The following is a 27378-nucleotide window of genomic DNA, read 5'->3' on the forward strand; positions in this document are numbered from 1 at the left end:
AAATGGACAATGTTTTCCAAAGCTACGTTTTATTTATTGATGTAGTAACTAATGGATATGCAATATCATTTGTGGTAGCGCAGAATTTTTCTTTCGACAAGGCGTGAAGGAGCAGCAATCTAAAGTTTGGCCTTTACTGAAGGCATTCAGTTTACACCTGGTATAAACATATTTTTGATCAATAGCGAGGCATCAATTGAATCGTTATTATACAAAGTTATGTATTCGACTGAATAGACCCAATCATTTGTATTCAAAACTATTGTCTAGTCTCTCACGGCATTATGTTGTATGCATTGTCTACGTTTCTACTAGTATAGCTATTTGGTTGGCGTTACATGTCAAGTGAAAGGAACAACATGAATAGACATGTTCTCCGCTGTTACATTTGATTACTTTGTTTTTCATCGAAATTCTAAAATAAAACAGATTAAAGGACAATGTAGTACAAAATAAAGATGATAAATTCAGTATCTGAAGAATATCTTTTATAATATTTCAAAGGAACAATATGAATATATGCATATTTAGTTTAGTTATTCAGCGTGAAGGTACTCTTACATTCGATTACGCAACGAAATTCCTCTTGGTCAGTCATGAATAAAGGTTGAAAGTAACAGCAGAGACACATTCTAATATACCACCCAACCCCAACCACCAACCCACCAGAAAATAGCATCTTTAATCAAATTTTATTGCATTGTTAGCTATCATTCCACGTGTTTTAGTACTCAAAGAAAATCTGACATTCAAATCCTCAACGTAAACAACATGGAAAATACCCTTCTACATCTTTTGGTAATTCTCGTACACAAATAACCTTCATTGCTGGGAATAAGTAGTCACATGCCAACTTGATGACTAAGTCTATCTCATTTTGACACCATTGCAAAGTGGAAATTAATAAGCACTCATGCCTTTAACAACGATTCATTTACTTTTTAATATTATATTTCTACAGAACGTAGAGGGAGAACTGCATACAGAACAAATAACAAAAACGTTCTAAAGTAGCTGCCATATTGACTTTTTTCATTGCTCTAGACAGTATCTCAATTGGTCAAAAGTGGGGGTAAAACATTCTAAAGGTTTCTAAAGGTGTTTTACTGAGTGATGTTTCTTTTCTATCTAATATTTGCAAGACGTCCAATTTATGTAACTTTTATGCTAATATTGAGAGGTAAAATTTCAAATTTTGCGTAGACCTAAACTTGGACTCTATATCCTGTGTAGAATGTACCTGTCCAGGATTCAATACTACATGTGTAGATACGTATTAAAACCAGATGCCAGATCTGAAAAGGAATATTTTTAACGTGTGTATGTACACTTGATAACAAGTCACATCAATACGCCGAAATTGGTCAAAAGGATGTATCATTTGGCAAGGGTAGTTCTATACAATAAATGAATGCCTTTATTGTAGTCACAATAACCCTTTCTGGCAAACTGTTCCAAATGTCTACGACATATTGACTGGAAAAAATATTTACGTATATCCAATCTGGATTAAAATAATTACAAAGTAATTACAATGATTTAATTGGTGTAGTAATAACAATAACCCTTTCTGGTAAACTTCCAAATGTTTACAACATGTCGACTGAAAAAATATTTTGGTATATCCAATCTGGATCTGTCTTTAAATCATTTCAATCTATATCCTCTTGTTGTTGAAGTAGATACTTTGAAAAATACAACTGGATCATGGCGAATATGTAAATGGAAAAGTTTATATACTTCAAGCAAATCAGCTCTAATTCATCTAGTTTCTAAAGTTGTCAGTTTCAATATGCGTAACTGTCCTCATAATTCAAGCCACCAAGCTGCGGAATCACACACCTGTGATGCAATCATTTTGCTTTGAATAGTTTCCAATCGGCCCAGCGTTTTTTAAGTTTAAGTCATGCACACACACACACACATACACACACACACACACACACACACACACACACAGACACACACAGACATTCAGACAGACAGATTGACATAGACAGACAGACAGACAGACAGGCAGACAGACAGACAAACAGACAGACAGTCAGACAGACAGACAAACAGACTGACACTGCACCATGCCATAAACACTACTGAATCTTATCAGTTCAGTCGTGTTAAAAATCTACGTTTGAAAGGTTTGTTTAGACTAGAGTATTGGCTATATGTTTATCTTATTTTATGAGACTGACTTGATTCTAACATTTGGTGTACACAAATCATACAGAAATATTATTACATTATGTACACAATGAAATACATCTCACAAAACTTCAACAAAAAAATTATTCACTTGTAAATAGTTATGATACAAAGTGTTATATAAGTTTAGTGTAAATATCAAATTAAAGTATGTATGTATGTATGTATGTATGTATGTATGTATGTATGTACATGTATGTATGTATGTATGTATGTATGTATGTATGTATGTATGTATGTATGTATGTATGTATGTATGTGTGTGTATGCATGTATGTATGTATGTATGTATGTATGTATGTATGTATGTATGTATGTATGTATGTATGTATGTATGTATCTATGTGTATGTATGTATGTATGTATGTATGTATGTATGTATGTATGTATGTATGTATGTATGTATGTATGTATGTATGTATGTATGTATGTACATGAGTATAAGTGTATGTATATGAGCGCATACCGGTATGTATGTGTACAACACTGTTGTAAAACAGGTACTAACCTAGCTGGTACATATCCTCCATAAACTGAGCCAGCCAAGCTACTAGTTGATGATGGACCTGCTGGTGTGCTACTGTAGAATGGCTTATGTGCTGAAAATGTTAAGATACTAAAAGAGTTATTTTTTACATGTAAGGAGACACATCCCCTACTACGTAGGCTGTACGTTGTTTACATTGTTTTTACCAAAGTGACTGATAAAAATATCAATGGTAATGCTGATGTGTGAGTTAGTCGAATGCTAACCTAACTAATACTAGTACTGATGAGCTAGTCCCATACTAACCTAACTAATACTAGCACTGATGAGCTAGTCCAATACTAACCTAACTAATACTAGCACTGATGAGCTAGTCCAATACTAACCTAACTAATACTAGTACTGATGAGCTAGTCCAATACTAACCAAAAAATACTAGCACTGATGAGCTAGTCCAATACTAACCTAACTAATACTAGTACTGATGAGCTAGTCCAATACTAACCAAAAAATACTAGCACTGATGAGCTAGTGCAATACTAACCTGACTAATACTAGTACTGATGAGCTAGTCCAATACCAACCTAACCGATACTAGCACTGATGAGCTAGTCCAATACTAACCTAACCGATACTAGCACTGATGAGCTAGTCCAATACTAACATAACCAATACTAGTACTGATGAGCTAGTCACATACTAACCTAGTCCAATACTAACCTAACTAATACTAGCACTTATGAGCTAGTCCAATACTAACCTAACTAATACTAGTACTGATGAACTAGTCCCATACTAACCTAACTAATACTAGCAATGATGAGCTAGTCCAATACTAACCTAACTAATACTAGTACTGATGAGCTAGTCCAATACTAACCTAACTAATACTAGTACTGATGAACTAGTCCCATACTAACCTAACTAATACTAGTACTGATGAGCTAGTCCAATACTAACCTAACTAATACTAGCACTGATAAGCTAGTCCAATACTAACCTAACTAATACTAGCACTGATAAGCTAGTCCAATACTAACCTAACTAATACTAGCACTGATAAGCTAGTCCAATACTAACCTAACTAATACTAGCACTGATGAGCTAGTCACATACTAACCTAACTAATACTAGTACTGATGAGCTAGTCCAATACTAACCTAACTAATACTAGCACTGATAAGCTAGTCCAATACTAACCTAACTAATACTAGCACTGATGAGCTAGTCACATACTAACCTAACTAATACTAGCAATGATGAGCTAGTCCAATACTAACCTAACTAATACTAGTACTGATGAGCTAGTCCAATACTAACCTAACTAATACTAGCACTGATGAGCTAGTCACATACTAACCTAACTAATACTAGCACTGATGAGCTAGTCCCATACTAACCTAACTAATACTAGCAATGATGAGCTAGTCCAATACTAACCTAACTAATACTAGTACTGATGAGCTAGTCCAATACTAACCTAACTAATACTAGCACTGATGAGCTAGTCACATACTAACCTAACTAATACTAGTACTGATGAGCTAGTCACATACTAACCTAACTAATACTAGCACTGATGAGCTAGTCACATACTAACCTAACTAATACTAGTACTGATGAGCTAGTCACATACTAACCTAACTAATACTAGCACTGATGAGCTAGTCCCATACTAACCTAACTAATACTAGCAATGATGAGCTAGTCCAATACTAACCTAACTAATACTAGTACTGATGAGCTAGTCACATACTAACCTAACTAATACTAGTACTGATGAGCTAGTCCCATACTAACCTAACTAATACTAGCAATGATGAGCTAGTCCAATACTAACCTAACTAATACTAGTACTGATGAGCTAGTCCCATACTAACCTAACTAAATACTAGTACTGATGAGCTAGTCCCATACTAACCTAACTAATACTAGTACTGATGAGCTAGTCCCATACTAACCTAATAAATAATAGTACTGATGAGCTAGTCACATACCAACCTAACTAATACTAGTACTGATGAGCTAGTCCAATACTAACCTAACTAATACTAGTACTGATGAGCTAGTCACATACTAACCTAACCGATACTAGTACTGATGAGCTAGTCCCATACTAACCTAACTAATACTAGCACTGATAAGCTAGTCACATACTAACCTAACTAAATACTAGTACTGATGAGCTAGTCACATACTAACCTAACTGATACTAGCAATGATGAGCTAGTCCAATACTAACCTAACTAATACTAGCACTGATGAGCTAGTCCCATACTAACCTAACCGATACTAGTACTGATGAGCTAGTCCCATACTAACCTAACTAAATACTAGTACTGATGAGCTAGTCACATACTAACCTAACCGATACTAGTACTGATGAGCTAGTCCCATACTAACCTAACTAATACTAGTACTGATGAGCTAGTCACATACTAACCTAACTGATACTAGCAATGATGAGCTAGTCCAATACTAACCTAACTAATACTAGTACTGATGAACTAGTCCCATACTAACCTAACCAATACTAGTACTGATGAGCGAGTCCAATACTAACCTAACTAATACTAGCACTGATACGCTAGTCACACACTAACCTAACTAAATACTAGTACTGATCAGCTAGTCCAATACTAACCTAACTAATACTAGCACTGATGCGCTAGTCACATACTAACCTAACTAATACTAGTACTGATGAGCTAGTCCAATACTAGCCTAACTAATACTAGTACTGATAAGCTAGTCACATACTAACCTAACTAATACTAGTACTGATGAGCTAGTCCCATACTAACCTAACTAATACTAGTACTGATAAGCTAGTCACATACTAACCTAACCGATACTAGCACTGATGAGCTAGTCCAATACTAACCTAACTAATACTAGTACTGATGAGCTAGTCCAATACTAGCCTAACTAATACTAGTACTGATAAGCTAGTCACATACTAACCTAACTAATACTAGTACTGATGAGCTAGTCCCATACTAACCTAACTGATACTAGTACTGATAAGCTAGTCACATACTAACCTAACCGATACTAGCACTGATGAGCTAGTCCAATACTAACCTAACTAATACTAGCACTGATAAGCTAGTCCCATACTAACCTAACTAATACTAGCACTGATAAGCTAGTCACATACTAACCTAACTAATACTAGTACTGATGAACTAGTCCCATACTAACCTAACTAATACTAGTACTGATAAGCTAGTCACATACTAACCTAACTAATACTAGTACTGATGAGCTAGTCCAATACTAACCTAACTAATACTAGTACTGATGAGCTAGTCCAATACTAACCTAACTAATACTAGCACTGATGAGCTAGTCCCATACTAACCTAACCGATACTAGTACTGATGAGCTAGTCCAATACTAACATAACTAATACTAGCACTGATGAGCTAGTCACATACTAACCTAACTAATACTAGTACTGATAAGCTAGTCACATACTAACCTAACTAAATACTAGTACTGATGAGCTAGTCCCATACTAACCTAACCGATACTAGTACTGATGAGCTAGTCCAATACTAACCTAACTAATACTAGCACTGATGAGCTAGTCACATACTAACCTAACTAATACTAGTACTGATAAGCTAGTCACATACTAACCTAACTAAATACTAGTACTGATGAGCTAGTCCCATACTAACCTAACCGATACTAGTACTGATGAGCTAGTCCAATACTAACCTAACTAATACTAGTACTGATGAGCTAGTCCCATACTAACCTAACTAATACTTGCCAAGTCAGAAAGTTTCATTCTTGCGCTGTAATACACTAACCTCCAAAATATGTTTTCCACTTTCTTTCCAATGTTTGTTCGGTGGTTTCAAGTTGAGGTGGTAGTGTAACACCGACTGGTTCAAAACGAACATCAGGTGCACTTCTTGTTCTTCCATCCCATGCAGGCATGACAAGTGGATTATGTGATGGGTAATATGTAGAGTATGGCTGGTAAGAACTATGTGATGGTTGTGTCACTGGTCTTGGTTGAGATGTTAACATCCCCATTACTTCCCCTAACTGTTTGTTTATTTTAGTCAATGATGAAGTTACACTGTCCATCTCCATGGGAGCTATGGGTCTGCTTTTTTTCAGTGATTTTAGATGACTTTCCAGCACTCCAAGGTCATCTAGTAATCGAGATGGTTGATGTTCTTGTTGTTGTCTCCTGTATATCTTACCAACTCCTTAACAATAAAGAAACAACAATGCTACCAATAAATTTTCACTAAAATATAACTTGTAAAATATTTAAAATTGGTTTCCTGCAAACATTATTATAATAGTACAAAGTGCTAAACTTACTAGAGTCTACGGTTACATAGGAATGATTGCTAAACTTACTACTAACAGTATATGGTTACATAGGAATGATTGCTAAACTTACTACAGTGTATGGTTACATAGGAATGATTGCTAAACTTACTACAGTGTAGGGTTACATAGGAATGATTGCTAAACTTACTACAGTATAGGGTTACATAGGAATGATTGCTAAACTTACTACAGTATAGGGTTACATAGGAATGATTGCTAAACTTACTACAGTATAGGGTTACATAGGAATGATTGCAAAACTTACTACAGTATAGGGTTACATAGGAATGATTGCTAAACTTACTACAGTGTATGGTTACATAGGAATGATTGCTAAACTTACTACAGTATAGGGTTACATAGGAATAATTGCTAAACTTACTACAGTATAGGGTTACATAGGAATGATTGCTAAACATACTACAGTATAGGGTTACATAGGAATGATTGCTAAACTTACTACAGTATAGGGTTACATAGGAATGATTGCTAAACTTACTACAGTATAGGGTTACATAGGAATGATTGCTAAACTTACTACAGTATAGGGTTACATAGGAATGATTGCAAAACTTACTACAGTATAGGGTTACATAGGAATGATTGCTAAACTTACTACAGTGTATGGTTACATAGGAATGATTGCTAAACTTACTACAGTATAGGGTTACATAGGAATAATTGCTAAACTTACTACAGTATAGGGTTACATAGGAATGATTGCTAAACATACTACAGTATAGGGTTACATAGGAATGATTGCTAAACTTACTACAGTATAGGGTTACATAGGAATGATTGCTAAACTTACTACAGTATAGGGTTACATAGGAATGATTGCTAAACTTACTACAGTATAGGGTTACATAGGAATGATTGCTAAACTTACTACAGTATAGGGTTACATAGGAATGATTGCTAAACTTACTACAGTATAGGGTTACATAGGAATGATTGCTAAACTTACTACAGTATAGGGTTACAAGTGACTGTTTTCAGAGTCACTTACTTACCTGGTACATAATCTTCACCAAAGTCACTGCTACTGACACCTCTACTCTTTTCAGAGTCACTTACTTACCTGGTATATAATCTTCACCAAAGTCACTGCTACTGACACCCCTACTCTTTTCGGAGTCACTTACTTACCTGGTACATAATCTTCACCAAAGTCACTGCTACTGACACCCCTACTGTTTTCAGAGTCACTTACTTACCTGGTACATAATCTTCACCAAAGTCACTGCTACTGACACCACTACTGTTTTCAGAGTCACTTATATCCCAATCTGTTCTAGACCGGCCTCTCCTTGCACCCATAGTCTCAGCATCTTGGAATAGACTCTCTGTATTATCAGGACTCGATGTCTGTTGGGAATACCAACAACAATTACTACCACTTCCACTACTACTACTACTACCACCACCATCACCACCACCACCACCACCACCACTGCTGCTGCTGCAGCTGCTGCTACTACTACTACTACTATTACTACTACTACCACTACCACCACTATCATCACCACGACCACTACTACTACTACTACTACTACTACTACTACTACTACTACTACTACTACTACTATTACTACTACTACTACTACTATTACTACTACCACCACCACCACCACCACCACCACTAATACTATTTAGTAATGTTGTCATCCTTACATAGGTGACTATTTAGTAATGTTGTCATCCTTACATTACATAGGTGACTATTTAGTAATGTTGTCATCCTTACATAGGTGACTATTTAGTAATGTTGTCATCCTTACATTACATAGGTGACTATTTAGTAATGTTGTCATCCTTACATTACATAGGTGACTATTTAGTAATGTTGTCATCCCTACATTACATAGGTGACTATTTAGTAATGTTGTCATCCTTACATAGGTGACTATTTAGTAATGTTGTCATCCTTACATTACATAGGTGACTATTTAGTAATGTTGTCATCCTTACATTACATAGGTGACTATTTAGTAATGTTGTCATCCTTACATTACATAGGTGACTATAATAGCAATGTTGTCTTGACATATTTACAAATTAGACTGTAAATGAATGTCAAATTGTAGGACTCACCACTTCAGCTAAAGATACTTCCAATAGCTTAAGTTTCTGTTCTTTCTCCTTTACAAGTCTATGGCCAGCACTCATGTTAACCATGGCTTTATCCAACTCTAAGGCTTCCTATCAACACAGACAGACATACATGTACAGTCAGACAGTAGTTAATCAGCTGATAATGGCCACTGTGCCCATACATGTAGTATATGATGATGTCTAGATGGGGTTTATTGATTATACTCACTTTGAGAAGATAGACAGGGTGAAAAGTATGTCACTTTGAGAAGATAGACAGAGTAGAAAGTATGTCACTTTGAGAAGATAGACAGGGTGAAAAGTATGTCACTTTGAGAAGATAGAGAGTAGAAAGTATGTGACTTTGAGAAGATAGACAGGGTGAAAAGTATGTCACTTTGAGAAGATAGACAGAGTAGAAAGTATGTCACTTTGAGAAGATAGACAGGGTGAAAAGTATGTCACTTTGAGAAGATAGACAGAATGAAAAGTATATCACTTTGAGAAGATAGACAGGGTGAAAAGTATGTCACTTTGAGAAGATAGACAGGGTGTAAAGTATGTCACTTTCAGAAGATAGACAGAGTGTAAAGTATGTCACTTTGAGAAGATAGACAGAGTGTAAAGTATGTCACTTTGAGAAGTTAGACAGAGTAAAAAGTATGTCACTTTGAGAAGTTAGACAGAGTAAAAAGTATGTCACTTTGAGAAGATAGACAGGGTGTAAAGAATGTCACTTTGAGAAGATAGACAGAGTAGAAAGTATGTCACTTTGAGAAGATAGACAGAGTAGAAAGTATGTCACTTTGAGAAGATAGACAGAGTAGAAAGTATGTCACTTTGAGAAGATAGACAGAGTAGAAAGTATGTCACTTTGAGAAGTTAGACAGAGTAGAAAGTATGTCACTTTGAGAAGATAGACAGAGTAGAAAGTATGTCACTTTGAGAAGATAGACAGAGTAGAAAGTATGTCACTTTGAGAAGTTAGACAGAGTAGAAAGTATGTCACTTTGAGAAGTTAGACAGAGTAGAAAGTATGTCACTTTGAGAAGTTAGACCGAGTAGAAAGTATGTCACTTTGAGAAGATAGACAGAGTAGAAAGTATGTCACTTTGAGAAGTTAGACAGAGTAAAAAGTATGTCACTTTGAGAAGTTAGACAGAGTAGAAAGTACATCACTTTGAGAAGATAGACAGAATGAAAAGTATGTCACTTTGAGAAGATAGACAGGGTGAAAAGTACGTCACTTTGAGAAGATAGACAGAGTAAAAAGTATGTCACATTGAGAAGATAGACAGGGTGAAAAGTATGTCACTTTGAGAAGATAGACAGAGTGTAAAGTATGTGACTTTGAGAAGTTAGACAGAGTAAAAAGTATGTCACTTTGAGAAGTTAGACAGACTAAAAAGTATGTCACTTTGAGAAGATAGACAGAGTAAAAAGTATGTCACTTTGAGAAGTTAGACAGAATGAAAAGTATGTCACTTTCAGAAGTTAGACAGAGTAGAAAGTATGTCACTTTGAGAAGATAGACAGGGTGAAAAGTATATCACTTTGAGAAGATAGACAGAATGAAAAGGATGTCACTTTGAGAAGTTAGACAGAGTGTAAAGTATGTCACTTTGAGAAGATAGACAGGGTGAAAAGTATGTCACTTTGAGAAGATAGACAGAGTGTAAAGTATGTCACTTTGAGAAGATAGACAGAATGAAAAGTATGTGACTTTGAGAAGATAGACAGGGTGAAAAGTATGTCACTTTGAGAAGATAGACAGGGTGAAAAGTATGTCACTTTGAGAAGTTAGACAGAGTAAAAAGTATGTCACTTTGAGAATATAGACAGAGTAGAAAGTATGTCACTTTGAGAAGATAGACAGGGTGAAAAGTATGTCACTTTGAGAAGTTAGACAGAGTAAAAAGTATGTCACTTTGAGAAGATAGACAGAGTAGAAAGTATGTCACTTTGAGAAGATAGACAGAGTAGAAAGTATGTCACTTTGAGAAGATAGACAGGGTGAAAAGTATGTGACTTTGAGAAGTTAGACAGAGTAAAAAGTATGTGACTTTGAGAAGATAGACAGGGTGTAAAGTACGTCACTTTGAGAATTAGACAGAGTTGTGTAATTATCACTTTGTAATAATAAGTATGGAGTTGTATTAAGGTTATAGACCACGTTCAATGTCCCTTGCTGATATTGGTTTGCAGTTAAGAAAGTAATGATTATACACATCCATAACTATACATTTTCTGAAAGCTCTTGATCCACTCTTTACAATGAAATTAGTAAAATTTGGTTTTATGTACTTCAGATCACGTGACCTCTACATACGTGATAATTTGCATGTTTGGTTCAACAAAAATTAGCTCCTTCAAATTTCGACCAACAATAGAAAACGACGCACAGTGTTTATCACCACATCAGTGGCTACAAAACCGTGTCTCAGATTTTTCCTATCTGTTTTTGTAACGAAGATATATAAATAATAATAAATAGTGTCCAAATAAACCATGTATGTCTCATCTAAATCCGTCTTACTTTCGAACAAAAGACGCAATCAAAAATCTGAGACACGGTTTTGGAGCCACTGACGTGGTGAATAAGATCCTACTGTGTTTGTTATTGTCGGGTACTCTTTGAGGTTGCTAATTTCCACAAAGTAACGCAATTCTTTACAAAATGTAAACTTGAGAAAATGACAAAAACATGTGTTTGAGTTGAAACAAACAAAAAACGTTTAACACATTCCTTACAGAAAAGTTGTAAGTGTCACATCCTTTATCACCTTCGAAAATTTGTTTTTTTCCATGTTATGACCATTCTATTGGCCAAAAAATATGAAATCTGTCAGTTCAAAAGTAGCCAACGCCCACTATTCGACATGCGATTTTGGCTATTCGGGTTAAAAATTAACTTCCTCATTTGCATATGTTTGCGAACAAATTGAGGGCGGAGCCTACTTCCTTTTATGGAAAGCAGAGTGTCAAGCTACGTTTTAGCGGTCTCATGTTTTATGTAAAATAAACGTAGTGGTTTCCGGTGAGAGAGTAAATGTTCCCTGGGTTCCCGTTCAACATGAAACGATGGAAAATATACCAAATGCTTTGAAAGTGGTGTTTTAACTAATAAAGAATCTAGTTAGCTTCATAAAACATCTTTAGTATGATGGTATTTTCTTGGAGTAACAATGTATAGTCCGGTCGCGATTGTAGATGTACTATGTTTTGCTTTGAAGCATCTTACTCAGAGTCGATTGTTTTTATTTTGATACATAAGTTCATAACATGTATCTGTGTCGAAATCAACGTCAAAAGACGCACCACTATTGTTGTAATTTGATATGTTGCCATTGTTGAATTTGTTGTGTCTACCAGCGCCGGTTCATCTGGATACAGCATACACAGTACATTCAACCATGGGTGGAGGGTCTATGATTCAACACATCGCTTCAACGTCAATGCAAAACGAAAACTGTTAGACATGTGTAGCAATATAGCTCTCTCATGTCTCTAGCTCTTCGGCATGTTAATTTTTTTTACAAAAGCAAAAATAGTCGAAGATGACACGGCACCACGCGAGGGCTTCAGTGAGCACGGGCCGTGTTTAGAAAGAAGACGAAACCACCTCGTGTCAATTTGTGGTTGGTAATGAACTCAATCAGAAGAAAATGAAATAAGCGAGTACATAGTTTTCAAGAGGGATAGTTATCCGACAGCTTCGCTCTACTACGCGTATACGACGACTTCGCATTTGGAAGGTCGAAGACTGTAGCGTGATGACACGTACTACGTGCTACGAAGGGAAGGGGGGGGGGGGCCGACTTAGCGTTCGATACTGACGTACCGCATATACCGATGGAAAATCTGTACATTGAATATCGTAGATTTTTGAGGACATGTACCCAAAAATTCAATAACTGGGAATGATAATGTACCACGTTGTTCGTTTCTGTGACATTTTATTTAGTGTCACCTAAGTGAAGTAGTGTCGATGAACAACACGGGACGGTATATGTTTACATGGAAACGATCTGTTGACCTGTACTAGATAACTAGTCTTGCTGCTAGACGTTCGGGCTTTCTTTCGTATAAGTTACTATAACATATAAGCGAACGAAGTTTGCAGTGAGGGCTTGCCCGAACATCCTCGATAGCGATGTTAGGTCGTGTGTCGTAATTGTAACGGAAGAACATCCGAGGTCTAACAGATAGATTACTAGATAACGGGAGAGATACGAGTGGTGAGTTATTTTTTTTATTACAAAATAGCTATGTATGTGGTTCACGAAAAGATAACTTCCAAATCGTGGGTTTTGACTTCACTCGCTGAAACATAATCACCACTACTGTACCACAAGGGCGAGTATGTATTGTAAACCTAGGCTATGAATCATTACTTCGCCTAGATAGCGAAAATGGATTCCCCAGAGGACCGATGCGTTGCTGATAAATCAGCTGATAAATACTTTTTTCCCTTTTTTGTTTAAAATTGTGATGATGTGGTACTATTTACACCTTTCCACCATTCTTTGTTGTAGGATGCCTTTGGGTTTTGGAAGACTTCGCAAAGACCACCTGTGCTAAACTGTAACAAAGCTGACTTTCACTTGAATTTTGACACCTATTGTAATACATTCCTTTATGCACAGTAAAATTTCATTAAAATTGAGAAATGTTTTCACCATTTAAATAGTTTTGAGTAGACAATCGGTTATAAGCAATATCTTGAAAAGACTGAGAGAGAGAGAGAGAGAGAGAGAGAGAGAGAGAGAGAGAGAGAGAGAGAGAGAGAGAGAGAGAGAGAGAGAGCAACTCTAATTCATTCTCTTTATTCATTTTTTTAGCTCGATCATTACATTATTGGGCAACTCTTTTTTGACACTGGAAGGACGTCCTCTTGTTATTCATACTTGTGGTACACTGTACCCCAGACCCCATGACCATAGCAATTCTTTTACTGGTCTGAGACTGTACTGTATCAGCAAGTTTATGTAAATGAGTAGCCAAGTACTTGACACATTTCGTCAAATGTATGCTAATGAGCTGCCTAGTACTTGACACTTTCCGTTATATTATAATAAAGTGTGCAAATGGTTGTAAAGCCATGTGCATTTGTTTTGGTTTTTTATTCCTTCCCATATCTCAAGATTGAGAAGTGCTACATTTATTTGGGTTGCATACAATGATAGCTCAAATGGTTGGTAGTCATTTCCCCCAAAAAAGTTAATTTTGTAATTTTTTCTAGCTTTATCGTGGTCTATAACCTTAACCCTTGTGACGCCGCGTTGTTGATATCCTCGACGTAGCACTTCTGCACTGTAGGCCATATATCAACATATATCAACATCAACTGAGTAATTTGCATATGCTGTCAATAAAGTGACGTTGTAATGGGTTATCACTATCCCGCCCTTATGCCCATAATAAGTAATGATGTACACGATGTTATCTTATTAAATATTAAATTATTCAGGTGGGAAACAGTCACGATTTTTCTCACTTTTTTGCCGCCGAATGCAAATAGCGCCTACTTAGCAATGCTTAGTATGGCGGCCGCTATGAATATGGATGATGACCTTTGACATTATGCTAATATATTGAACGAAGAAAACCCGGAAGACAGATTTTTTCGCTTGACACTTTCTAGAAAGTGATAGCGATGATGATGAAGAATTTTACGGGTTTCAACGTTTGAGGAAGTAAATTTTGTCCCACTAGAACGTATCAAAAACCCTCTCGATAACTTTGACTTTGGACTGATGTCGTCAATGGCTGGTCCCACGATCGCGTGATCCAGCCGATGACAAACCACAGATGCCAATGCCGTACGATTACTCCTAGGTTGGTTTACATGAACTGATAAAGGCGTTACGGCAGAATCTACATCGTTGTGTTTTGTCAGATTTTTGTTAACAGATGAAGTGTTGGATATAATCGTCCGTGAGACATATCGTTATGCTGCTATCTGTAGACTTATATGTATGCAGTATTTGTATATATGATATATGCTAATTTGTTTGTATTTACTGTAAACATCGACGGACTGTACTTGTTGATTTTATCATAAATATTTTATCCAACACCCATACTATCTGTCTATTAATTTTTACAGCTAAATTCCAATTGTAATCCTTGTATTTATCAAAAAACTAAATTTCACATGCTTTTTTGACCAAAAACGTGTTTTATACCAATTTTCACCAATTTCTTGGTAAAGTTACTGACCATACATTCATGTAAATTAAAATTCAATATTTCATAATTATTGATATACTTGTAGATGAGACCATATCCCACCTGTTTTGGTGTAAAATGATCACTATCAAAACATTGTGTACAACTGTGTGCAATCTAAAAAGTCCTTGGCCTAGGGGGTCATTTGCATGGAAAGTCTATGGCATCTTAAGGGTTAAAGGGTTGTCATAAAACTGGATAATCATCTCATGCTGGTCAAGTTACAGTACATTTTGTACATACATACAAATAATCTCAGTTAAATGTGTTTAAGAAATCCTACTTTTTCAAGGTTGATTTTCACATCTTCTAGAAATGACGCAGCCTCCGGTGTTTCAGTCTCAATTTGTTGACTTGATATATCTCTTCTTAACTCTTGTCTTGCTTCTTGTAAAGCTAACTGTCTTCTCTTCAATGAAGATTTTTGTCTTCGTAGGAATTCCTTGGCCCTACTGATTGCATCATTCTCTACAGCAAGTCTCACTTTCAAGTCACTGTGGAAATACAACAATATTTAGTTTTAGAAACATTTTTCAGTAGAAGTCCAGGACAGGAATCATAGATATAGTATTGATGCAGAGTAGCTATGGTTGTTATCATAGATACAGTATTGATGCAGAGTAGCTATGGTTGTTATCATAGACACAGTATTGATGCAGAGTAGCTATGGTTGTTATCATAGATACAGTATTGATGCAGAGTAGCTATGGTTGTTATCATAGACACAGTATTGATGCAGAGTAGCTATGGTTGTTATCATAGATACAGTATTGATGCAGAGTAGCTATGGTTGTTATCATAGACACAGTATTGATGCAGAGTAGCTATGGTTGTTATCATAGACACAGTATTGATGTTGAGTAGCTATGGTTGTTATCATAGATACAGTATTGATGCAGAGTAGCTATGGTTGTTATCATAGATACAGTATTGATGCAGAGTAGCTATGGTTGTTATCATAGACACAGTATTGATGTTGAGTAGCTATGGCTGTTATCATAGATACAGTATTGATGCAGAGTAGCTATGGTTGTTATCATAGATACAGTATTGATGCAGAGTAGCTATGGTTGTTATCATAGATACAGTATTGATGCAGAGTAGCTATGGTTGTTATCATAGATACAGTATTGATGCAGAGTAACCATGGTTGTTATCATAGATACAGTATTGATGTTGAGTAGCTATGTTCAATATGGTCTACATACTGTGTTCTATAGTCAATATGGTCTACATACTATATTCTATAGTCAGTATGGTCCAAATACTAAATGTATGTTCTATAGTCAATATGATCCACATACTAAATGTATGTTCTATAGTGAATATGGTCTACATACTAAATGTACGTTCTATAGTCAGTATGGTCCAAATACTAAATGTATGTTCTATAGTCAATATGATCCACATACTAAATGTATGTTCTATAGTGAATATGGTCTACATACTAAATGTACGTTCTATAGTCAGTATGGTCCAAATACTAAATGTATGTTCTATAGTCAATATGATCCACATACTAAATGTATGTTCTATAGTCAGTCTGGTCCACATACTAAATGTATGTTCTATAGTCAGTCTGGTCCACATACTAAATGTATGTTCTATAGTCAATATGATCCACATACTAAAATGTATGTTCTATAGTCAAAATGATCCACATACTAAATGTATGTTCTATAGTCAGTATGGTCTACATACTAAATGTATGTTCTATAGTCAGTATGATCCACATACTAAATGTATGTTCTATAGTCAGTATGATCCACATACTAAATGTACGTTCTATAGTCAATATGGTCTACATACTAAATGTACGTTCTATAGTCAGTATGGTCCACATACTAAATGTATGTTCTATAGTCAGTATGATCCACATACTAAATGTATGTTCTATAGTCAGTATGATCCACATACTAAATGTATGTTCTATAGTGAATATGGTCTACATACTAAATGTACGTTCTATAGTCAGTATGGTCCACATACTAAATGTATGTTCTATAGTCAGTATGATCCACATACTAAATGTATGTTCTATAGTCAATATGGTCTACATACTGTATACTATGCTATACTGTCAATATTGTCTACATACTATGTTCAACATGGTCTACATACTATGTTCAATATTGTCTACATACTATGTTCAATATGGTCTGCATACTATGTTCAATATGGTCTACATACTATGTTCAATATTGTCTACATACTATGTTCAATATTGTCTACATACTATGTTCAATATGGTCTACATACTATGTTCAATATGGTCTACATGCTAAACTGTCACAGGGTTTGTACACTTAGAGTAAAAAGGAAATCCTGGGGCTTTCCAGGATTTTTTTAGTCAGTTTTCCAGGGGTATTCGTATTTATTTTTTAGTCAGTTTTCCAGGGGTATTCGTAATGATATTTTAGTCAGTTTTCCAGGGGTATTCGTATTGATATTTTAGTCAGTTTTCCAGTTTTGATTTGGGTCATTTTTCATGGTTGTTGACCATCAAACTTATTTTATTGAATGACATCTAATTCTCTGACATAGATGAGGAGTAATTAGCACAATATGTCACAAAACATTTTAATGACAGTCAACATTCTAAGTAGTTATTGGTTTAAAAAAACCTTAGCCATTAGATTAATATTGTTCATTTTCAATCAGCCAAATGGAAATTCATTAGTCACAAACTTTAAACATTGAAAATATTAATGTTTGTCTATATTTCTCTAAATTTCTGCGTTACTGTCATACTGTCATTATTTTAGTCCTATGAGTCAATACTGTGATACTAGACTTTACCTTCCATCAAAGTCTTGACTATCATGTTCATTCACTAGGTGTATTTTTTTAGGTGCTAAAATATGACTTAAATTGAAGTTTCTACCAAAACTAATTTCTGTGAGATATGATATGTTGGCAAAATATAGTTTTTTGATAAATACAAGAATTACAATTGGAAATAAGCTGTAAAAATTAATAGACAGTATGGGTGTTAGGTAAAATATTTATCATAAAAAAAAACAAGTACAGTCCGTCGATGTTTACAGTAAATACAAACAAATTTGCATATACAAATACTACATACATGTATGTCTATAGATAGCAGCATAACAATATGTCTCACAGACAATTTTATCTAACACTTCATTTGTTAACAAAAATCTGACAAAAGACAACAATGTAGATCCTGCCACATGATCCTGACGTAACGTCTTTATCAGTTCATGTAAACCAACATGTAGGAGTAATCATACAGCATTGGCATCTGTGGTTTATCATTGGCAGGATCGCTCGATCGCGGGATCAGCCATTGATGATGTCAGTATGTTCTAGGAGGACAAAATTTACTCCCTCAAAAACGTAAAATTCTTCATCATCATCGCTATCACTGTCTAGAAATTGTCGAGTGAAAAACTCTGTCTTCCGGGTTTACTTCATTCAATATATTAACATAATGTCGAAGGTCAACATACATATCTATAGCGGCCGCCATATTAGGCATTGCTAAGTATGCGCTATATGCATTCGGCGGCAAAAAGTGAGAAAAAAATCGACCACGTGACTGTTTCCCGCCTGAATAATTTAATATTTAATAAGATAACATTGTGTACATCATTACTTATTATGGGTATAAGGGCGGGACAGTGATAATCCATTACAATGTCACTTTATTGACAGCATATGCAAATTACCCTGTTGTCGTTAATATCAACGACGTGGCGTAGAGTGCGGAAGTGCTACGTCGTGGATATCAACAACACAACGTCACAAGGGTTAAGCGAGATGGAATGAAGTGGTTCAAAGGGGGGGGGGGGGGGGGGGGGGGGGTCTCTCTCAGTGCTCTAAGAACCAAGGACAAATTCCACTGAGGCAGGGGTGTTTGCTTAGGAGGGCGTTGAATAAGAAAATGTCTTATCATGTTTTATAAAATCTTATTCTGACCAAAATCTGGTCCCTTGATGCTTCTGACCGTATTGGCTATCGCCGTGCGATACACCATAATGGTCTTAACTGCACACTTCTTCTCCTCAAAAAGGAAGTCTGCTACTGTCTGGAGAGATGAATCGAGAGGATCCTTCTGCCTTCCACGACACCAATCTTTTCCACTTTTCTCCATAGGTATGGAGGGTGCTGTCTCTTTGTGGTCTGGCAATGACTGAGGCAGCTTGCTCAGAAAATTCCTGCGAACAGAGGGATCATTCGATAATCTGAATGCGTGAAGGTGGAACAAGCTCGGGTTGGGGTGAACAATGCCCCTTCCCTGAGTTAATAGGTTCTCTTGATCTGGGAGAACAACTGGAAAGTCTACTAGAAGGGATAGCAATACTGGGAACCAACTTCCGTTTGGCCACAGAGGTGCTACAAGAATGACTGAGGAACTCTCCTCTTGTATTTTCCTCAGTACAACTGGAAGAAGTGCAAAGGTTGGAAATGCATACGCGCTCAGTCCTCTCCAAGACATTGACAGAGCGTCAGTTGATATTGCTCTCGGATCTGGAATCGGAGATACAAAGAGAGGCAGTTTTCTGTTCATGAAGGTGGTGAACAGATCTACAGTCGGTTCTCCCCAATGACGAAACAGATGGTGAGCAATCTTGATAGGAATTGCCCACTCAGTGGGTAGAATTCTCTTGCGACACGATAGGGCGTCCGCAATGCCATTCAGTTTCCCCGGCACATGGCGTGCTGAGAGAAGAATCTTTCTGTCTATGCACCACAACATCAGTTCCCATAAGAGGTAACACAGTGTTGGAGACCTGGTTCCTCCTAGTTTGTTTATGTATGCCACTACGGTGGTATTGTCTGAGTGGACTAGAACACTGGGCCCTGTCACTTGCATCTCAAAGTCCTGCAGAGCTAGGAAAACTGCCTTTAGCTCTAGCCAATTGATGTGGTGAATGCTGTCTTGGGGGTTCCAGACACCTGCTGTCATCTGACTGTCTAGGTGAGCTCCCCAGTCCTCTTGTGACGCATCCGTATACAGAGACAGATCCGTGTGACTATAAAATGGACTTGCCTTTTAGAAGGTTGCTCTGGTCTAGCCACCATTCTAAATGGAACCTCAGCACTGGACGAATTGGAACCATGGTGCTGATTGGTTGCGAACTGGGTCGCCAAAGGGCGAGAAGGTACAACTGAATTGGCCTGATCCGGAGTCTGGCCTATTGTACTATATCGATCAAGGACACCATTAAGCCCAGGAGAGACAGAAAATGTTTCACTGTTATCTGTCTCAGTGGCCATACGTTCTGAATGACTGAGAATAACTTGTCTATCCTTTCTTGGGTAGGGCAAGCTATTCCCTTGTGTGTGATCAGTCTCATTCCCATGAATACAGTATCTTGACTTGGGATGAGAGCTGACATAACTTGGGATAAAACCCAGAGAAAGGATTAACAACAATATCTGTTGAATCCGTTCAAGTAACACTTCCCTTTGTGCATCCCTATTCAACCAATCGTCGAGATGGGGATGTAAAAGAGTGGCCTGTCAGGGTAACCAGGCTACTGGTGCCACTACCACCCGGGTGAAAACCTGAGGGGCAGTGGCTAGCCCAAGTGCTGTGTACTTGAAAGTGCGGTCTAGGACCATGAAACAAAGAAAACGGCAACACAAATTGTGGATAGGGATGTGGAAATAGGCGTCTTTTAGATCGATGGGCGCTAGCCAGTCGTTTGGTCGGACAGCGGCTAAAACTGCTCTTGGTGTTTCCATCTGAAATCTTGGTACTGAAAGAAACGTAATCAGTGTCGTTAGATTGAGAATTGGCAGCCATCCGCCTGACTTCTTGGGAACTAGAAATAGATGACTGTAAAATCCCATTTGACATGTACTTGGATCGATTTCTCGAATGGCCCCTTTGGCCAGAAGAGATTTGATTGCGTCCCTGAGTGCCCTTTGTCTTTCCGTGCCTCTTGGTAGAGAGGTTACGAACGGAATGGAAGTGAGGGGGTGGTTGCCTGGCAAATTCCAGAACATAACCGTCCCTTACCGTGGACAAAACCCATTTGTCTTGTGAGATCGTATCCCAAGCATTTGCAAAGTGTGCTGCTGTGAGTCAGAGCCCGGTCTTTAAAAGCTGCTCTTGCTAAAGAAGGGCTTGTCGGGACCAGCCTTGCCTCTACCCTGTTGACTACGCAGTTTACTACGTGGATGTCCCCTGCTAGACTGTCCAGGTTTACTCCTGTTGCCTTGGAAATTTCTGTTTGCCGGCACTGTATTATCACTTGTAAGGTTAGCCTTCGGCCTAGCCTTGAGTGGAGGTTGTTCGTGGAGACTCCACATTAACCATTCTCTCTGTTTTGCTTCACTGGCCCGCTGGGCTAGGGAAGTCAAATTACCAGCAAACAGTGAGGAAGTGGAAAACGAGGAGCCTCTTGCTTCCTGTTTCAGTTCCTATGTTAATGAGTTAGACTCTCATTTCAGGAAGGCATCCCTCTCCATCAAAATAAGTGCTGTCTGTCCTCTCGCTGAAGATTCGGAGACATGGTAGAGACCTTTCATTGCAATGTGTAATAGTCTAAGAACCTTAGGCATCTCTGGGGTTTCTTCCTGTAGTTCAGACATTGCTACAGCTAGAAACCAATCCATGATAGAACATGCATGGATACTTTCTGTGCGTATTTCCCCTAACTGCTTTAACTGAGTGCCGGGGATAGACATGGAATTGAAAGCTTTGGCTTTGGCGTCCACAGCCTCAGCATCAGTGTCTAGGCTAGGCTGGGGTAACCAATCCATGGGTCAGTTGTGTGAGTCTTGTATGCACGAGACAGACTTTTTAGCCATGGAAAATGACCAGGTTTTAACGCAGCAGCTTTATTGCCCTCGCCTAAAACCTCTGACGTTATTTTGTCCAGTTGACCTGAATACATGGAAGAAAGTGGAAAAGTAGACGGTTCCTTGACCGGCTGAGACTTTGCCATTTCTTCAAAGGCCATGCAAAACTCTGACTTCATAGTGGGAGCTGGTGGAGGCTTAGGACAACGGTCTGGGTACTGATTGTAAACCCATTGAATGCACTCGTGGAAGGAGAACTCCTCATCATGAGTAGGGGAAGTTGAACGCATAGTGCCCACTACACTGGGGGTATCTGGTTCATTTCCCCCAAAGGAGGCAAAAATTTCTTGGAATGGATTGGAAGAATTAATGCAGGTTACCCGTCAGTATTTTGCCAACAGGTAAGTATCATAGTCGAACAGAATTACATTACAGGTCCCAATAAGCTTATCCCTAACAACATTAGCTCAACCAATTCATCACAATCTTTCAAAGTATATTTCTTTGAGCAATACATTGATCAAGTGTAACTTTTGCCATGTTTTATTGCACCAGTTTTCCTGCACATTGAAACTGACTCAGTCATATACACCTCTGTTTTAGAGAGACTTCTGTTCTATCCCCTAAGTAGTAGTTTCATTCGGCTGTAGCATTGATCATGTGATATTTGAGTCATAGGATTCATCAGTCTAATTCAACCATATTCAGTAAAACAAATCACAAGCGACCTATCGGTCAGAATAGCTCCGCTGTTGTTTTTAATTTAATTTTTTATTTTGGTAACATGTAGAAGTGGTTCAGTTCTTCAGCTCTTCACTATGCAGTTTTGTTTTAGCGATGTAATAAAGTGGTTAGTGATTTCATATGATGTCTCACTATAAAACACATTTTACACAGAAAGTTGGTAATGTATTGTACTTTTATACCATAGTCACCATTTTATTAAAAAAATCTACTGTTATGAAAAATTACACAAAATCTCAGAAAAATAATGACTGGGAAATGCAAACAAGAAAAAGAAACAAGCGACCTATCGGTCAGAATAGCTCCGCTGTTTTTTTTTGTTTGTTTTTTTATTTTATTTTGGTGACATGTAGAAGTGGTTCAGTTCTTCACTATGCAGTTTTGTTTTAGCGATGTAATAAAGTGGTTACTGGTTTCATATGATGTCTCACTACAAAACACATTTTACACAGAAGTTGGTAATGTATTGTACTTTTATACCATAGTCACCATTTTATAACAAAAATCTACTGTTATGAAAAATTGCACAAAATCTCTGAAAAAAAATGACTTGGAAATGCACACAAGAAAAAGAAAAAAAAGAGAAGATTTTGAGGTTGGCTATAAATAATTCCAGTGTCTTACAGCTTTAACCCTGGAAAATTTTGATGATGAATGAAATAAACTAGGGATCTAAAATAATTTTGAGGCAATTCAAATTTCAATTTTCTTACAAATTTACCAACTCAACAACATTCAACTTGTACTAGTTGTAGTAGACATAACATCGTCTGATATTTTAATTTATGGAGTTTCTTGTAAACGGCGCCTGTCAGCAGACTCGGCCAATTTTTTTTCATCATTCAACTGTTTTTAAACCTTGTACTTCTTGAAATTTCGCAATATTTATAATTCTCAACAAATTACCTCAACATGCCTCACCTCGCTCGTACTCAAAGCAGTCCCGGTATGATCACTGACGAGTCGTGCTTGCATACGGAGTAATTCGGGACTCGATTCTAACAATTGTCCCTACTATTTGTTTAGAGTCAAGTCAGCAATATAGACTTGTGCACCGCCTGTCGTATATAAGCAGGGCTAACCACTGGCATGACCAGAGAGAACCTTTTCAGATTTACATGTAAAACGGAGAAAGATACGAAAAACATAATGCAAAGTCTGAAGCCAAATTAAAGTTGTAATTATTTTAATTATTTTTACCTGCCAAATATTTCCATTTTGGAAATGGCAAGACAAATTCATGTCGTTTAACTTTACATGTAAACTGTCGGCCAATAAACAAAGTTTGGTCGATTCACAGTCGGCAGTGAGACTGCTCTTGCATAACTTCAACCGTATGCCAAGGCATGCATTCCCTACGCGAGTTGTCTTCATTCTGGTTCACTGTCACTCCAAATTGCACGACAATATAGAATTAATCACAAGATACAGTTTATCTGAAAACATCAAACTTTTATAGGGGTCTGAAGTGTGATTTTAGTGAGTACCAAGAACTCCCGTGTTGTTGCTGTGGAAAATCGCCCGGACGTCAAACGAGGTCATCTTCAGCTTCCGGGTCAAATCAGTCATGTTCTACCGAAAATTCTTGAACGGTCGGGGCCGTTACACAACAATCCTACTAAATTTACTTACCATGGTTATTTAAAACACATAAAAATCCACCTTTTTGTGAAATTTGTAAACTTTCCGGTCCGTATTGAGGAAACTATGAGCATGGAGGGTTATACTTCCATGCTATGAGCGGAAAACTGGGTCGAAATTTCAGGGCCTCATTGAAGTATGCGTCCCGAATTCGTCGGAAAATCGGTATTCCTAAATGTAATGCCAAAATTTATTTTGCTGGCATGAAAGAAGAGATATCAGTTGAGGTTAAGGCGTTTTCAGTATCTAAAATGGGGAAGTCTAGTGAAAGTTACGGCGAGTTGAAAACACCAAAAAATAAGGCCCGTGAGCAGCCATTCAAAGTGTCGCTATCTGGAGCATATGAGGATAGATTGTATGCAAATGTGGTTTGTTGCGGACTGGCTGATTATGTAGAAGGGGTGCAAAATTTGGATTTGAAGTTTACAACCCTGTTTCGAACAAACACTTGTCATTTGGGTGCATAATGCGTAGAATTATGACTATAGCACATATTACATTGCTTGTTTGACGTCAATAGTGTCTTCTGAAAAGTGGTAGTTTACTTAAAGTCTCGTGGACTGATTTCCAATATGGCGTCGGCCATAATGCTCATTAACATATTCATTTTTTCTTTAAATTAAAAAAAAAAAAAAATCATAAAAAATAGAAAAGATGTGCTGACTTGAAATTAACAAATCTGAGTAAGCTACCCCCTGCGCATTGACACACCAGATATCAAAGCAATCTGACAAGAAGTATTTGAGTAGATGATGAAAATATCATTTTTTGAAAAAAAAATCATAAAAAATTGATAATGGCACAGATCAACTTGGCATGAACAAATCTGAATAGCCTCCCCCCAGGGAACATGCACACCAAATATCGAAGAATTCTGACTGTCACTTTCGGAGAAGATGATGAAAATATAAAAAGTTGACGGACACCTATGATTCACTCTACTCTATACCTCTTATACCCACCTATACCTGAAGCTATGCTTTCAGCTTTCGCTGAAAGCGGAGCTAAAAAACCTCAGTTCAGTTGTGCTAAAAAATAAAGAATGTCTCTCAATATCATACGGTTTGATCTGAATATATCTAAAAGTCACCTAAAGCAGACATTTTCCAAAGAGAAACATCATTTTACATAATGAAATTACAGGCTATGAATAACTGAATACGTTCATCACTTGCGTCACAAACGTTTATGTATTGCGCTACGTGTTGCCAAACGTTGCAATTCAACACGATGATTTAGGAATGTTACTGTACTAACAAACACAAAAAAAGTAGTTATTCTTTTAGAATATGTAAAACAAATTTCAATTATCGACAATATAAATGTCAAAACCGTACTTCCACAACCAGGAAATTCAACTGCACTACTCATCAGTGGTCTGTACCGTCCGTCAAACTTTTAAATTGTGTAACAATTTCTAGGGGTACAGTGATGCCTTGATACTTGTTACAATGTTACGATAATCTTGCTAACAGACCTACTGTTACAATATTGCAATGTATGGCTATGTTATGTCACTCATATGACAACCGGAGTACGGTAGCAATATACAAAATACACAAGATCAAACAAACATGGTGGGACACTGAACTGTATACACACATTCTGTGGGCAAAGTATATCATGGTACAATTGTTTGATTTTTGATTCACAAGCTCGGCAAAAGACTTAGAAATAGTTTTGCCATTTCACATTTATCACGCTCATTTTCCAGGGTTTTCCAGGGAGGGTTTGAAATTCCAGGGTTTCCATGACAGTGCAAACCCTGTGTCAGTTAGGACTGTACATTGATAGATTACACTTACCCGTAATGAACTTGTGTTTTCCTATTGAACATAGCAAAGTCATCGGATTCATCTGAATCACTGAGGTAGTCTTGCCATGCAGTGTGACGATGTCTTATTCTGTATTCTGGACTCTCATCCTACAGTACCAAATATAAACAAAAAATTTGACGTGTTTATTTACATATTAAACCCTATCTCATAGTCCTATGCCGTAGTATAAACCCTATCTCATAGTTCTATGCCGTAGTATAAACCCTATCTCACTGTCCTATGCCATAGTATAAACCCTATCTCATAGTCCTATGCTGTAGCATAAACCCTATCTCATAGTCCTATGCCGTAGTATAAACCCTATCTCATAGTTCTATGCCGTAGCATAAACTCTATCTCATAGTTCTATGCCGTAGCATAAACCCTATCTCATAGTTCTATGCCATAGCATAAACCCTATCTCATAGTTCTATGCCGTAGCATAAACCCTATCTCATAGTTCTATGCCGTAGCATAAACTCTATCTCACAGTCCTGTGCCGTAGCATAAACTCTATCTCATAGTTCTATGCCGTAGTATAAACCCAATCTCATAGTCCTATGCTGTAGTATAAACCCTATCTCATAGTCCTATGCCATAGTATAAACCCTATCTCATAGTTCTATGCCGTAGCATAAACTCTATCTCATAGTTCTATGCCGTAGTATAAACCCTATCTCATAGTCCTATGCTGTAGCATAAACCCTATCTCATAGTCCTATGCCGTTGCATAAACCCTATCTCACAGTCCTATGCCGTAGTATAAACCCTATCTCATAGTCCTATGCCGTAGTATAAACCCTATCTCATAGTTCTATGCCGTAGTATAAACCCTATCTCACAGTCCTATGCCATAGTATGAACCCTATCTCATAGTCCTATGCCATAGTATAAACCCTATCTCATAGTTCTATGCCGTAGCATAAACTCTATCTCATAGTCCTATGCTGTAGTATAAACCATACCTCATAGTCCTATGCCGTAGCATAAACCCTATCTCATAGTCTTATGCCGTAGCATAAACCC

General features: G+C 37.1%; 1 protein-coding gene across 5 annotated transcripts in view; it reads right to left on the bottom strand.

Annotated features, from left to right (window-relative positions):
* Window positions 1-27378, bottom strand: part of LOC144444512 (uncharacterized) — a 125376-nt gene that overhangs the window by 14414 nt on the left and 83584 nt on the right. For 4 of the 5 annotated variants that reach the window (XM_078133956.1, XM_078133955.1, XM_078133954.1 and 1 more), the window contains 6 exons: window positions 26341-26459; window positions 15657-15867; window positions 9143-9250; window positions 8266-8416; window positions 6511-6918; window positions 2711-2801 (listed from right to left, as the gene is read on the bottom strand). In XM_078133956.1, the coding sequence (XP_077990082.1) occupies window positions 2711-2801; window positions 6511-6918; window positions 8266-8416; window positions 9143-9250; window positions 15657-15867; window positions 26341-26459 (1088 nt within the window). Of the gene's footprint in view, window positions 1-2710; window positions 2802-6510; window positions 6919-8261; window positions 8417-9142; window positions 9251-15656; window positions 15868-26340; window positions 26460-27378 lie in introns of all 5 variants that reach the window. The other variant, XM_078133953.1, reaches the window with a different exon arrangement.

This window comes from Glandiceps talaboti, chromosome 13, assembly GCF_964340395.1.
Source record: "Glandiceps talaboti chromosome 13, keGlaTala1.1, whole genome shotgun sequence".
Classification (NCBI taxonomy): Eukaryota; Metazoa; Hemichordata; class Enteropneusta; family Spengelidae; genus Glandiceps; species Glandiceps talaboti.